The sequence below is a fragment of the Peromyscus eremicus genome, chromosome 13 (genome assembly GCF_949786415.1).
Source record: "Peromyscus eremicus chromosome 13, PerEre_H2_v1, whole genome shotgun sequence".
Lineage (NCBI taxonomy): Eukaryota > Metazoa > Chordata > Mammalia > Rodentia > Cricetidae > Peromyscus > Peromyscus eremicus.
In genome coordinates, this window is record NC_081429.1 from 6,532,885 (window position 1) to 6,547,614 (window position 14,730).

Consider the following 14,730-nt stretch of genomic DNA (forward strand, 5'->3'; position numbering starts at 1 on the left):
CAGGACTGTAGCATCTAGGAGCAGAGCTCTGGGCAGCGGGGACAGTGTCCTGTTCCTGTTTTGTCCTATTGTGAGTCATCCAACAGGTTCCTGGCCAAAGCAGGGAGGCCTTAAATAGGACAATATGCTTCACTTCAGCCAAATAGGCATACCTTACAAAATGGGCGTACTGCACCAAGACAGTCCTTTCTAGAGCTGGGAAATAGCAATGGTTTCAAGGACATGGCCTATGCCTCTGGGCACTGGACTTATTTTCTTAGAATACTACATGCTCACTTCTTCCTTCCTTCCTTCCTTCCTTCCTTCCTTCCTTCCTTCCTTCCTTCCTTTCTTTCTTTCTTTTGTTCTTTCTCTTTCTCTCTCTTTCTTTCCTCCTTCTTCCTCTCTCTCTCTCTCTCTCTCTCTCTCTCTCTCTCTCTCACACACACACACACACACACACACACACACACACACACACAAACACACACGAACACACGGAAGTCGGAGGACAACTTTTGTGAATTAGTTCTCTCTTTTTTGGTACTGGGAATCCAACTCAGATCATCAGGCCTGACCCCCAGAGCCTCTACCCTCTGCGCCATCTTGTCCCTCTTGTTGCTGAGACAAGATGAGTGAGGCTCCAGGAACTTCGAGGCTGGACACTCCAGCAAGAGGCTGAACCACCTAGAGCGCTCAGGCTGGGTGTATACTTACCGCTTTTTAAAAAATTACTTTGCGCCGGGAGGTGGTAGTGCAGGCCTTCAATCCCAGCAGAAGCAGGTCTCCATGAGTTCGAGGCCCGCCTGGTCTACAGAGCGAGTTCCAGGACTGCCAAGGCTACACAGAAAAACCCTGTCTCGGAAAAAAAAGAAAACAACAACAACAAAACCACTGTGTCTTCCTCCTTGGCAAGTGCATGATTTACCAATGTGGCTCTGCATAGTAGACAGCGCACTTCCTGCAGGGAGAGTCCAGTTCTCTGTGGTCCGCCCTGGTCCATGCCTCGCGGTGAGAAGCCGAGCGTCCCGGTTGTGGACATTCTGAGCTGACCGCACGAGGGCAGGTCTCTGCTTTGCTCCGGGACAGCGCTGGGCTCTGGACAAAGGCGACTAAGAGCTTTCCTTGCCGAGGGGTTGGCCCGGGCCTGGGCGTGTGGCGGCGCGCAGGCGCTCTGTCATCCCACTGGAAGCCAGGGCGGACTGCTATCCGGCAAATCCCGCCTGGTCTTTAGTGAATGGAAGTTAGAAGGCCTGGGGCAGGACGGCCAGGCTGACTCCAGACCCCTCCCTCTCTGACCCTGAGGCCTCAGACGTCCCTGCCAGAAGCTGTAGGACACTCCTTGTGCTTGCAGACCCTCCCTGCTGACTCAAGCCTCCTTCCCCTAGCGACCACAGACGTGACTTTGAGGCCACAGAACCGCCCCCTCTCTAGCCAGACGCAGATCCACCCTTGAGACCACAGACCACACCTCCGGGCCACAGACCCCGCCCGCAGGCCTTAGGACCACTCCCCTGCAGTGAGGCCACGGACACCCCGGAGGCTGCATGACCCCCTCCCCAGATCTCCCGCTACTTGTTGCAGACGCAGACCCCTCCCACAGCCTTGAAAGCAGGTGTGCTCCCCAGGAGCCCACTGAGCAGGATCTGCCCCGCCAGGAGTAAAGTGCAAGGATGTTTAAACAAACCATCCCTTTTGTTAAGGTTTTTCTCCAGACCGAAGGTCTTTAGCTTTCGTGAGACTCTGACCCCCGAGTCCTCGGGTTTCTGTGTTCAGTGTCTCGCGGGAACCTCAGAAAAAGTAGACTCAGCAAGTCCTAGCGCCGGCAGGAGAGTGCATACAGCTGGTGCCTCCACGTTGGTCACTGTAGCCGCTTTTTAGAAGTCCAGGAGAACCGGAGAGCAGGGTGGCAGCCAGCACTTGGAGGGTGGGGGTGGGGTGGGGGTCTTGGGGGAGGCGTCGCAGTGACTCAGCTTTAAAAGTAAAAGACTGGGTCATTTTATGCTTGATTTTACTAAATGGGGTATTGCAAGGAACGCATTTTGACACGGAATCTTAACCAGGAGCACCTAGATAAGCATGTAGATTTTGATTTAGCTGAGGACCATGGCGATAGAGAGGTTTGCTAACCTCATCATCGCGATAAAGGGTTGCTACCTCACCTGCGACAAGACCTTGTCAGTGACTGGCACTGCTCGGCTGTGTAGAACACGGTCTCGATAGGGTCTCAGGGACTTGTGGAAAAGTTCCAGTAGAATCCAGCTTAAAGGCACTTTCCCTCACTTCTGGGTGATGCGGTACAGGGCCGATTAATTGTTCCCTTTCCAAAGTGTGACTTCTGTTTTGGAGGAATCGACAAAGAGCGCGCAAGCTCGACAAATCAACACCGAAGTTCAGAAGTTCAGAGTAATTTGTCTTGGGAACAAAGCCTTCCCTGAAGCTACAGCCGTTCAAAGGAACTCCCGGTGCTCATTAGATTATTGAAGATATACCTGAGACTAGCTCAATATTTGATCATTTTGCGAAGCACTAGGACCTCCTTTGGTTTTTCTTCTGCTGACATTTCCCCCCATGGGGTCTAGACTTTGCAAAGGAAGGGAGGCTGCGGGCTCCCAAGCGTGTGTTTGTGCAGAAAACAACAACCCAGAGAGGGTTACAGGAGGGCGTGTGCGCGCGTACAAGCGCGCTTGCCTGAGCTGTGGTGGGAGGGAGGAGGGCAGAGATACGAGGGCTGCAAAACTGCCACCTAGAGGCGCCTTCCTGCAGTGTATATAAAAGGCAAGCCCGGAGCCTGAGCGATCTCAGTTGCTACAAACCGCTCGGCACTGAAGGAAGCAGCCTGCAGCGCTCACAGCCAGGAAGGCAAACCACAGCCCAGGCAGCCCAGAGGTAAGAAAGCTTCCGAGACATCTTCGCTGAGCAACGACAGCGAGGGGCAGGGCGCCTGTTCTTAGAGGTGTTTTCAGAGAACACTCTTGGATCCCTGAGCTGGGGGCTTTTGAGCCCGTAGGTCTGGTTTGAAAACTCGGAGTGATTGCTTGCTGCATTCCTGCATTGCAAACTACTGATTGGGGGGATCCGAGTTCAGTCACTCGTGGAGGGAAATCTCCGTGTCTGTTTGTCTGCTACTGGACTCTGATTTGTCGCTGTGAGTACTTAAGTTCCAGGAGGCAGAGGAACTTTGGAGAGAATGAGGAATGCCCCATTCAGCTTGCCCAAAGCTGGCTTAGGGGTGAGCTTGGTACCACTGTTTACCTGCTCTGCTTCGGATTATCAGGTTGGAAGTAGGTAGAACTGGCTGTAAAAACATAAACATACTTTCAGAAGAGCATATGCTATGTTCAGAGGTGTCCTCCAGTAGACTAGACAACCACGCTAAATGTTTCTGAGTTTAGGATGGGTTTAAACTCGGTGCTTTTGGCGGGGGTGGGGGTGGGAATTCTCAGCTCCTGAATTCTGGAAGTTGTAAATGTCAGTGTTAGATACAGCTCATCTTATCTCTTCATGGCTTCCCTGCTAATCTAATTTTGAGAAAATATTGCCCAGCTTCAATTGGGGAAAAAAAAGAAGCTGACACAAAAAAGTCTAGTATTTTATAACTCTCCAAGGAAACAGTGAATATTGGGGAGTTTTGTTAGGGTGCATAAAGGTTCACAGGGTGGCCAGCCGTGAGGACTGCAGAGGGAGGTCAGGGGTGGGTGGTCAGCCAAGACTCCTGGCTGCTAGCTGCTAGGAGAATGAGGCACTGTGAAAGGCAGACAGGCTGTCTCTTCCTCTCTTTCTCTCCGTGTCTCTCTCCATTCATTTGCTCACAACAAGATTAATTAATTTCTCCGAAGTGGAGTGGGAGCGAGCATCCTTTTAAAGGTGTCTGGGGGTAGTGGCATCCCTGAGATTTCAGTGTGCGCTGTGCCAGTGTGGAAACTTTCTGGTTTTCTTGGAAGGAGCAGATGCTGGCTTTGTGTGTATTTAGTTCAGGAGAATGTGGAGCTCAGATGGGCAAGACCAGAAAGGAGACCTGGGGCTCTGATTTGTGCGTGGCTTGCTGCAGATTTTAAATGGAGAAAGCCCTGGTCTTTCTCCCGTCTGAATGGGAGCTTGCCCCAGATGGAGCGAAAACTGTTCCTATCGGGAGTTGGACACAAGCTCGAGCTTGGAAACATTTTGCTCTAATTTCCCCAGTCTGAGCAGTAAACACTGAGTGTTCTGTGGCTGAGCTCAGCCACTGCCTCCAGGAGGCAGCAGGGGCAGGAGGGGGCTGTCTGTGAGGAGAGGTGTAAAGCAGGGGAAAGCTGCATGCCTGCCTGTTGCCTGTTGCGCTCGCCAGTTTGTTTTCAAAGGAAGATGCATGGTGCAGTCATATAGATATTTTTTAAGGTTCTAGAAAGTTACACGACAGCATGCTTGTGCTTAACCGAGCCAGGACTTTGGAGGTTAGCTTATCCAGTATTAATAGCGAGTCCTTAGGGAGCTAAGAAGGTATTATGATTTCTAATCAGGCCCAGAGCGGGCCAAGGATAGGCTTTCTAGATGGAAAAAAAAAAAAAAAAAAAAAACAAAAACCACACCACGAAACACCCTGGTTAACCAGAACAGTGGCTTTTTGTGTGAGGATTTGAGGCAAAGAGCTCTTATTTTCAAATCCACATAGGGAAGTTGGTTGAAGTTACTCAGCGCTGAGGCTGAGGGGATACTTCTTTATAAACTGTAAGAGTCACCGAGGGAGGAAAGGGCCCCAGAGATTTCAGAACTTTTCTTTTTCTTACAGGTTTTGTAGCAAACAGAATGGAATTTGGGCCCGAGGGCATTCCTACTTGTAAACTAAGCCACCCAGGGATTCGTAAGGACTGGCATGGTATTAAAATGCTTCTTGTTCCTTGTTAGGTGGATGCATGCCTGTAATTCCAGCACTCTAGAGGCTGAGGCAGGAGGATTGTAGTGAGTTCGAGGCCAGCTTGGGTTACATAGCATACATACCATGCCTCAAAATAAATAAATAAACAAACAAAAAGTCTTGTAATTGAAATCTGTGTGTTTAGATAAAAATTGATAATCATGTGTAGTGATGAGTGTCTTTAAAGTCCCCGGGCACTGGGACACCTATCCTCTACTACAATGAAAGCAAGAAGCCTAAATAAACAGATGGGGCCAGGTGGCAGGCAAGGGCATTTTCTGCAGGGAATGGTTGATGCCTTTCTGGCCAAGAGTCTACTCACTTAGAAATGGTTAAGAAGGGGACAGCTAGTCTGCCCTCCCCCAAACTCCACTTTTTTTCTTTTCTTTTCTTTTCTTTTCTTTTCTTTTCTTTTCTTTTCTTCCTTCCTTCTCTCTCTCTTTCTCTCTCTCTCTCTCTCTCTCTCTCTCTCTTTCTCTCTTTCTTAACACATCCCAGGGACTGTGGAATTTTATGGCGACAATTTTGCCGAGAACAAGTAGGTTGGAAGCAGACAGTGTTTTGTTCTCTAGCCCACAGCTGGGAGAGATGGAGGCTATCTCAGGTGCCCTTGAACTGCTACTGGTGGAGCCCTGGGTAGCATGGGAAGCTGCGTTTGAAGGCTGTGTCCGCTGGGTCTCCACATTTTCCCGTTGGCTCTGAGTGTGGTATATAGGAAGAGCTTCAGCTTTCGTAACACGGTCTTGGGAACCCTGGACCTCCCATTGTCTTGCCCAGGTCCTAAGCTGGTGGGAATGCAGACTCTGGCTGTATCCTGCCAGCTGGCAGCCTTTGTGTGGTACAGGGACGGCTAGATCTCTCCACTGCAGGCAAGCTCTGCTCCCTTGGGCTACTGAACACAATGGCTCTGATCCGGTTTCTGGATGGGACATTCATTATGTCTGTGAGTGTTCACGGTGCAGAAGGCTGTCTCGTGTTGCTGGGAAGTTCGGCCAAGAACCCTGGGGATAGGTGGCCTGTATCGGAATCAGGGTGTGGATTTTTCTCTCTGTATTTATTATTTTTTTGAGTTCTCAAATAATTCAAAGCAATTCCTTACTTATATGAAGTAAGGTCACTCAGGGCCACAGTGAATGTGTGGTCAAGACAGCATTGTTTCCCAGCTCGGTGCTGGGGGATAGACAAGAGTCCCTCCCTTTCTGCACTCAAGACTAGTATTTGGCCATGGAGAGCTGCCTGGGTGGATGTCACCCGGGTTGGATATGGGTTTCAAGTAGACTTAAGCAGGGATTTGATTCACCAGCAACACTGCAGTCGTCACCTCCCTGGTGGGCCGTTGCCTCACGGTTCTACAGAGGTGGCCAGACTCTCCTGCTTCAGCAGCACACTCCGTGTAGACTCTCCCAGCCAAGTGGAAACACTGGGCCTGCAGCCCAGGACCCGAATGGGAGATGCTGAGCCCGGATCCTGCTACTGGAGTGTGGACAAGCTGCAGCGTGTGCATACTTCTGTTTTCATCCCTCCGTCTCATCACCTGCCCTGACCTCTTTCCAGAGGTGTAGATAGTGAAGGCAGCTGGACAAATGTCACCTCCCAGCTTGAGTCCACACTGAATTTCTCCAGGAAGTTCCATGTGGGACACAGTCCACAAGTTGCAGAAAACCTGTAAAGGAAGTGGAGGCAGCGGTCTGACAGGCCCAGAGGGCTTCTTGTTTCCCAGCAGGGTCTGGGTCCTCGGGGCTGGAACCACATTATCTTATCTGACTTCTGTGGGTCAGTAAGCCTTTTTTTGCCAAGGGATCCTGGGCCAGGCCTTCTCGACTGTGTGGCACCTCTGTCTTTAAATCCTCTCTGTCCCAAAGCCATGGCCTTTCTCCAAACCTGTGCTAGCATGGACAGGCTAAGGCTAACCCTCCTTGCCCATAGGTCAAGGCTCACCTCTGATCTCTGCTCTCCTCCATGGAGACAGTGACTCACTTTTCAGCGATACCTCTGTGACGTCCTGACTTGCCTCCGTTCTGTTCTCCTGAAGGTTCCCCATCTTACTACTGAAGGATGTGCCCATGCCTGGGAGGGTGACAAGCCTTTGTACCTCCCAGATGGTCTTGTGTAGATGGTGGGTACATGGGGGGAGGTGGTCCCGGTTTGACATCTTTACCTGCCCCAGAGCAGTGCCTCTGAGAAGAGAGCGTCTGAATCACCTGGAAAGGGACTGCCGCTGAGTCTGCGGATGCTCAGTGTTGCCGGGGCTGCTGGCATCCCTGGAGCATGACCGCTATGCCAGGTCACTTTGCTCCATGAGTTAAACAAAGGTACATGTGACATGGTGGGGAAGAGATGTATAGGGCAGCAGTGTGGACAGCTTTGCACTACACAGTGGAATACACAGCTCTTGGACGGGAGGGGTGGGACAGGACCAGGCTGAGAAGGGTCTTCTACTCTCCATTGGGATGTGGCGAACATGTTGAGGCAATTTGGTGAACCTCAGCCAGACACCTGAACACACTTGGCACTCTCCCGAAGGATCTTTCTGGGGATAAGGACATATGGATCACAGCCCAAACCACCACCCCATGGAGACTCTAAATTTGGATGCTTCTAATTCTGGTGCTGTCCCAGCATGCTAGAGAGCTTAGGCGAGCCATTTGAAAACAGCTGGATACCGCAGGCTGCTTGCAGCAGCTGGGTGTGATCCAGGACATTTTATGGAGAGTAGTGAACCTTAGAAGTGAGAGGCATATCTCTGAGAAAGTCTTCCACTTCACAAAGAGGACTCTTGGGCCACTGGGACTGGGAGGCATGGCTGAACCACTTGATGGGCTGTGGACTCATGGGAGAGCTGGACAGATGTGGATGATGTCTACGCGTAGATAATGGGCAAAGTCACTGACAGGCAAGACTGAATGAACTGAGAGTCAGTCTTGGGAAGAGCGAGCCCACTCGGACACTCTTGCTTTAGTGAATCTCTGGTCCAGAAAAGCAGAGCCTTTAATGGTCATTCCTCCCTCTGCTAAAATTTAGATCATTTTGATGTGAACTTTCCAATAATTTGGGCGTTTTTCTGGAGTAAAAATGCCTTTGCCTCCTGTTTACTTTCCCCGCCCAAAGTCTTAGCCTCATCGCAGATCTTTGTCTGTGTCTTTATATGCATGTATTTGCATATAAAACACTCCTAATTTTGCCTTTTCTCTGACATCAATGGATTGTGTGGCAGGCTGCTGTGCATCTGCGTCTTGCCTTTTGCTTAACAGCACGCCATTTACTGCCCTTGTTCTTAAAAGTAGCCCCCCCCCCGCCACCCCCCCCATCCCCCCCACCCCCCACCCCCCGCCTCCCTTTACAGCTGTGCCATATTCCACACAGCGGATGCACCACGCTTTATTGAACTGGTCTGCTGTTGTTGAACATCTACGCAGCCAGCAGTTTTTGCTGGTAAACAAATGTCGCTTTAGTGGATACCTTGGATGTGTATTGGAGGACAGGTGGGTATCTCAAGAAGAGGTTCATGAATTTGTAAAATCATAGAATAAAATCATCATTCAGAGACTCTTTTCCTCCTTCTCCCTATGCGTTCTTTACCCAGATGTGGTCCACTGGAAGCATCTGAAGTGGGTCTCATCCCCGCCTTCCCAGGGGTGGACTTTGAGTGAACAAGAACGAGACTGTGTGCAGGGGCACATGACAAATCACTCTTCACCTCTGACCTAAAGACAGCAGGGAAGGAACCAGGGTTGATTCCAGCGGTGGGGTGACTGGGCAGGATGGGGAAAGCTCTTTCTGGTCTCCTTGGTGGTCAGCCCTCCTTGTTGCCAGCATGAACAGACCAGTCATGATGGCCAAGAGACATTAATTCTGGACACAAACCCCTGCCCATCCAGATTAGTGTGGAATGTAGTCCGTTCCTCCTGAACTGCCCGGGAATCCCACGTCTGCTGGAGGGAGTCCAGGTCTCCATGCGGGCCTCTCTGGGAGGTCAGTAGAGTCTCATTTTCCCTTACTGGTCTTCACTTTCAGATTTCTCTGAGAGCTTTGTCCAGGACTGGTGGAGTCCAAGGACTGTGGGTGGATGTCATTCAGTTGACTGTGTCATGACTCCGCTTCTGTCAAAAGGGCTGAAGGCCATTTGCTGAGGATTAAGCAAGAAATGGAGGCGGGCTCTTGGCTTCAGTGGTGGGCAGACATTACCAGTGTTAGGAGGGCACACACCTGATGTCCTGCAGAGGGGCTGTGGCTTCCAGACCACAACCAGGTAACATGCAGCTTTTGTTGTCCCTAAGAAGATGGATCGTCCTGTTATCATCTCTTTTCTAGAATCAGTCTTAGTTGTTTCTAGAACCTGATTAATGAATGATGTCCAAATGACGAAGGCCAGGCTGTGGGTGACTCTCTGACATCTCTTCCTTAGTCACCTATTTGAAGCAGAGAGGGTCAGGTTGCTCCTTTTGCCTGGTCTCCAGGAGCCTTCCATAGCAGGGAGGAAACATCCCGTCAGGGGCCCACGGAAGGTGGGTGGTCAGTGTGGGGCTCTCTAGCTTCACCTGGCTGGGGTGGGTGTTGCCCATTGCAGGGGACTGGTAGTCACAGTGCCCAGAGGAGTCACCAGCTTCAGCTCTGTCCTTCAGAATGGGACCATGAGAGCTTCACCCCTGCTTGAGACTCTTCCACAGTGCCAGGGAACCTCAGAAGTAGGGACAGCCTGGAAGGGCTCTGCGCCTGCCCCAGAAATGCTGCTGTGACTCTGGAACCCAGTGGTCATGAAACCATGATTTTTTTCCCCCCAATGGTAAAAGCCAGAAGCCAACAGGCTGGGAGCGGGGGCGTGGATCCTCAAGCCCCTGCTACCATCCACTGCTGTTCTAGAATTCAAACAATGCCAAGATTAGCAAATGCACACGAGAGCCGGAGAGTCGATTCTGCAGGGACAGTGGAAGAACGCAGAAGGCAGACACCCTCTCCTGTCCCCCGTCCTGCACGGGGCCTTTTTGGACCACTGCCAGCACTGCGCATGCCTGGGCACTGAAGGCAAGGGAAGTGGGAGCCAGGTGCTGCCTCCTGATGCAGACAGAGAAGGAGGACAGGTTCAGGATCCAAGGTCAAGTCATCTAGGCTTGAGGTCAGTTCTTTCTTTAGAGTTTCAGCCTCCGTGACTGTGTTTACTGAAGCCACAGGATGGACCAGTAGGTCAAGGAAGGGCCCACACCGTTGTCAACCAAGCACTCTGGTCCCCTTTTGCCATCCCTCCTTTTGTATGCTCGTGGGCCAGTTGTTCTTTTTTTTTAAATCCTATCTCTGCTCTGTGGAGACTCCAGGTCAGAGAAGACTGAAAAGGCTCTGTCTAGACTGAGTCTATTGTAATCCAGGCCGGCTTCCAACTTCTTAGGCAGCTGAGGATGACCTTGAACTTTTGATCTTCTTGCTTCCACCCCCTGGGTGCTGGGGTTTGAGGTGTGTGCCACCATGTGTTTTATTTTAATGAAATAGAGTAAAAAGAAAATAGATCTTTGCCCTGGAGTCATGAGCTCAGAGTGGAGAGTCAGCAGGCAGTGTATGTGTGTGTGTGTGTGTGTGTGTGTGTGTGTGTGTGTGTGTGTGTGTGTGTGTAGCAGTTCTAAGCAACCTGGGGCTGGCACTGTTACCAGAGGCCAGTCCAGCAGGTCACGGAGGACCCATCCTTTGGAAGGGACTCTCTGCAGCCCCCGACAGCTGCTCTTCTTCTGTACTTCTCAGAACTGTGTTGTAGAACAGAACCAGCATCTTCTATGCTGCATGGGCTCTGGGTCCATGCCAGGACATCTCTGAGGACCATCGCCCTCTCCATCCATGGGAGACGCTCTGAATGGGCGGAGGTGAAGCTCCCCATGGAGAAGGCGAGATCTTCCATCAGCAGCTGAGGACACAGAGTCTGTTCAGGTTGCCAGGGAAGAAGCCCCCTCAGAGCCTTACAGGCATTCTCCTTTAGTTGGGGTTCAGGAGTGGATAACCTGCTGTGGGGTGATGGTGTGGGTGGTCCTAAGTGGCATCAGAAGTCATTTCTTTTAAAGATTGCATCCCCATTGTCTCGAAGGAGAAAGCCCTCTGACTTGCTGTCGCCTGCCAGCTCTTGACTTCCCCTCTGTCAGGGATTTAATACTCCTAAGAGCACATTGCCAGCATTCTCGTTAGTGAGGTCAGGCTTTGCTAACGGGGGTAATTGGCCACTTCCAGCTGGAGAGTCCTGTGTGCTCTCCTCCTGGCCATGTGCTGGAGGTGAAGGTTTGTGGTGCTCCTGCTGGTTCTCAGCTTCTGTGTTGTGCCCTTCTGCCCTGGGACAGCAGACACAAGCGGGTTAAATCTTAGTTTAGATGTGACTGAGAAGCCACCATGTTAACCCAGGTATGTCCAATCCTGGATTTGGTGGGTTTTCATACCTTGGTGTCAGCCCCCTGGGCACTGACCCACTGACTGCTGCCCCATGGGAGTTCTCATGCGTAACCTGGAGTCCATCGCCAGTGAACCTGAAAGGCAAGCTTGGCTCTGTTTCAGTTATCACCCCGTGACTGGTGCCATCATGTGACTGGATATCTCTCCATTCGGGTCATGCAGTGTAGTTTGGCTGTGATGACATGGTCAATTGTCCCAGAACCATGAACAGATGGGCACTAGAAGACAGCTCCCAGCAGTCCCTACAGTGTCTGTGGAGAAATCACCCCAGGCATAATGCTACTCTGGGGTCAGATTCTCACTAGGTGTGACAAGATGACAGCTAAGCATGTTGGCTTCAGGTCAGGCAGTTCAGCAGGGACATCAGTCAACAGGTTCATCAGCCCTTCAGAGGTACAGCAGGTGGCGCATGGCTTATATGCTTCGAGTCTCGGCACACAGTGCTCTTAAGTCAGTTGAGCAAGTAAGAAACAGAAACTCAGGCAGAGGCTGAGAGCTTGAGGCAACTGGCGGGTTGCCCTTGGCTGAAAACTCCCTGCAAACCCAGAGTCCTCAAGTTTGGGGTACAATCAGATGGCAGGGCATTCCACACATGCTGGCTGTGTTTCCTGTGGCCTTCGTGACTGTCACTTGAGGGTCGGTGAGGACCCAGGGAGGCTCCAGGTTAGCAGATGGATGTTGCAAAAAGCCTGAAAACAGAGTCCCATTTTAAATGCAGATTGGAAGAGGATTTAAAGTGATTTCATTAAGACACCAAAGCAACACACTGGTAATGTTCATGCCAGGAGCAAATCAACCCTGCTACTCTTGGGGATGTCAGTGAAATGGTTCTGTGGACTCCTGCTGAGCACCGGCAGGCCAGCAGTGTTACTGTGTCCAGGGCTCTACCGTCTGACATTTCTTTGGCCCTTGTCTCATGTTGATTTCACACCCAGGACTCAGCCAAGCTGATGCCTCGATAACACAGTCCTGGAAAGACACAGAACACAAGCACAGCCTCTCGTCAGCACCATGTAGCTGTAGCTGGTGTGTGGCTTTGTTTCCCCCAGTCGACGATGCTTGTTTTCTTTCCTGCTTTCTTTGTGAAGACTTCATAAAGCAAAATGAATGTTTTAACTGAGACCTGAGGTTGTCCCAGTGAAATGATCTTGTCTCTCTGTCTGTCCAGTTTCCTTTGCTGTAGGTCAGTTGGCGCTCTCCTCCAGACCATGGATGTGCATCTGTTTGACTATGCAGAGCCTGGGAACTACTCCGACATCAACTGGCCGTGCAACAGCAGCGACTGCATTGTGGTGGACACTGTGCAGTGTCCCACCATGCCCAACAAGAGTGTGCTGTTGTACACGCTCTCCTTCATCTACATTTTCATCTTCGTGATTGGCATGATTGCCAACTCCGTGGTGGTCTGGGTGAACATCCAGGCCAAGACCACAGGCTATGACACACACTGCTACATCTTGAACCTGGCCATTGCAGACCTGTGGGTCGTCATCACCATCCCTGTCTGGGTGGTCAGTCTCGTGCAGCATAACCAGTGGCCCATGGGTGAGCTCACATGCAAGGTCACACACCTCATCTTCTCCATCAACCTTTTTGGGAGCATCTTCTTCCTGGCGTGCATGAGCGTGGACCGTTATCTCTCCATCACCTACTTTACCAGCACCTCTAGCTATAAGAAGAAGATGGCACGCCGTGTTGTCTGCATCTTGGTGTGGCTGCTGGCCTTCTTTGTGTCCCTGCCTGATACCTACTACCTGAAGACGGTTACATCTGCTTCTAACAACGAGACCTACTGCCGGTCCTTCTACCCTGAGCACAGCATCAAGGAGTGGCTGATAGGCATGGAGCTGGTCTCCGTCATCTTGGGTTTTGCTGTTCCCTTCACCATCATTGCTATCTTCTACTTCCTGCTCGCCAGAGCCATGTCAGCGTCAGGTGACCAGGAGAAGCACAGCAGCCGGAAGATCATCTTCTCCTACGTGGTGGTCTTCCTGGTGTGTTGGTTGCCATACCACGCTGTGGTTCTTCTAGACATCTTCTCCATCTTGCACTACATCCCGTTCACCTGCCAGCTGGAGAACGTGCTCTTCACGGCGCTGCATGTCACACAGTGCCTGTCCCTGGTGCATTGCTGTGTCAACCCAGTGCTCTACAGCTTCATCAACCGCAACTACCGGTACGAGCTGATGAAGGCCTTCATTTTCAAGTACTCAGCCAAGACAGGCCTCACCAAGCTCATCGATGCCTCCAGAGTGTCAGAGACGGAGTACTCTGCCCTGGAACAGAACACCAAGTGATCGCTCTGCAGAGGTGTGGGGACATATGCGTGTTGCTAGTCGGGCACTGGGCCCTGTGGTTTCTAGAAGAAAGCAAAATAGCTTGAGGCCCTGTGGCTTAAGTGGTATGAAGAGAAGAAGGCGTGTGACCACGCTTCCTGTCTCTCAAAATCCAGCCAAGATGGCTGTCACCTGGACGCTCATCCTGACAGCTTGCCCCAGGCAGGACTGTGCTTTGCAGCCAGAGCTGTGTATTAAAGCCAGCCTCAGGAGAGGCTCCTGGACATCTGTACAATAGAATCTTCTGTGTTTCCTCAAGTTTTTACTTGGTGACTTTTGTATTTAAGTTTTGAGACTTTATTTTCTCACTATGGATGTACCTTATAAATGTATTTGAAAGTTAAATATATTTTAAATATTGTATGGGAGGTGTAACGCTGTTGTATTCAGACCATGTAGGCCTCAGATTAGCTGGACTTGAGTTTTGACTAAGGATGACATTAATTGTTAGCTGATTTGAAAAAATATATATAAATATATATATAAAAATTTATGCCAGTCTTGGCTGAAATGTTTTATTTACAATAGTTTTATATCTGTGTGGTGTTTTGTGCCGGCACAGGATATGGAACAAAAACTGCCCAGCAATGCAGTTTGTGACATGAACCATATTGTAGAGTTGTGTTTCTGGCCGCCAACCCGTGAACAAAGGGAACAAAGCGTTCTCTTTATTTGTAAGTTATTTTTTTAAATAAAGATTTTTGTTTCCTAAAACTGCATCTGGGTTTCTGTTTTGAAAGTGTGCTTGGGCTTTGGACAGCAGGCCTGCTACTAGTGAATGGACGTGTGTGGCAGACCCACGCAAGAACAACGTTCAGTGAGAGAGAACTGCCATAAAGCCCAACTGTGGGGCTCCCGTGGAGGGACTGCTGGGGCTCCCATGGATGGACTGGTATAATGGCAGCTTCTGGGCCGGGTGAGCAGTATTGCTTTGCTCCTGAAGGACCATTTTTAGGCAGTGATGAGTCTGGGGAGTGGGGGAGGACGAGGAAGGCAAGGGTTGGTACAGCTCAATGGCTGTTGGGTAGAACTTGCCGTGAAAGATGTGCTGCCGTCTGTCCCCTGCCCAGGAACTCAAGTCCTCATCTCAACGCCTGCCGT

The 14,730-nt window shown here is 50.8% G+C and overlaps 1 protein-coding gene across 1 annotated transcript; it reads left to right on the forward strand.

Annotated features, from left to right (window-relative positions):
• Positions 1–2,794: 2,794 nt before the first annotated feature.
• On the forward strand, positions 2,795–14,343 carry Ackr3 (atypical chemokine receptor 3). The gene is made up of 2 exons (XM_059278101.1): positions 2,795–2,868; positions 12,462–14,343. Exon 2 carries the CDS (start codon positions 12,502–12,504, stop codon positions 13,588–13,590), a length of 1,089 nt encoding a protein of 362 aa, XP_059134084.1. The 5' UTR covers positions 2,795–2,868; positions 12,462–12,501; the 3' UTR covers positions 13,591–14,343.
• Positions 14,344–14,730: the final 387 nt, after the last annotated feature.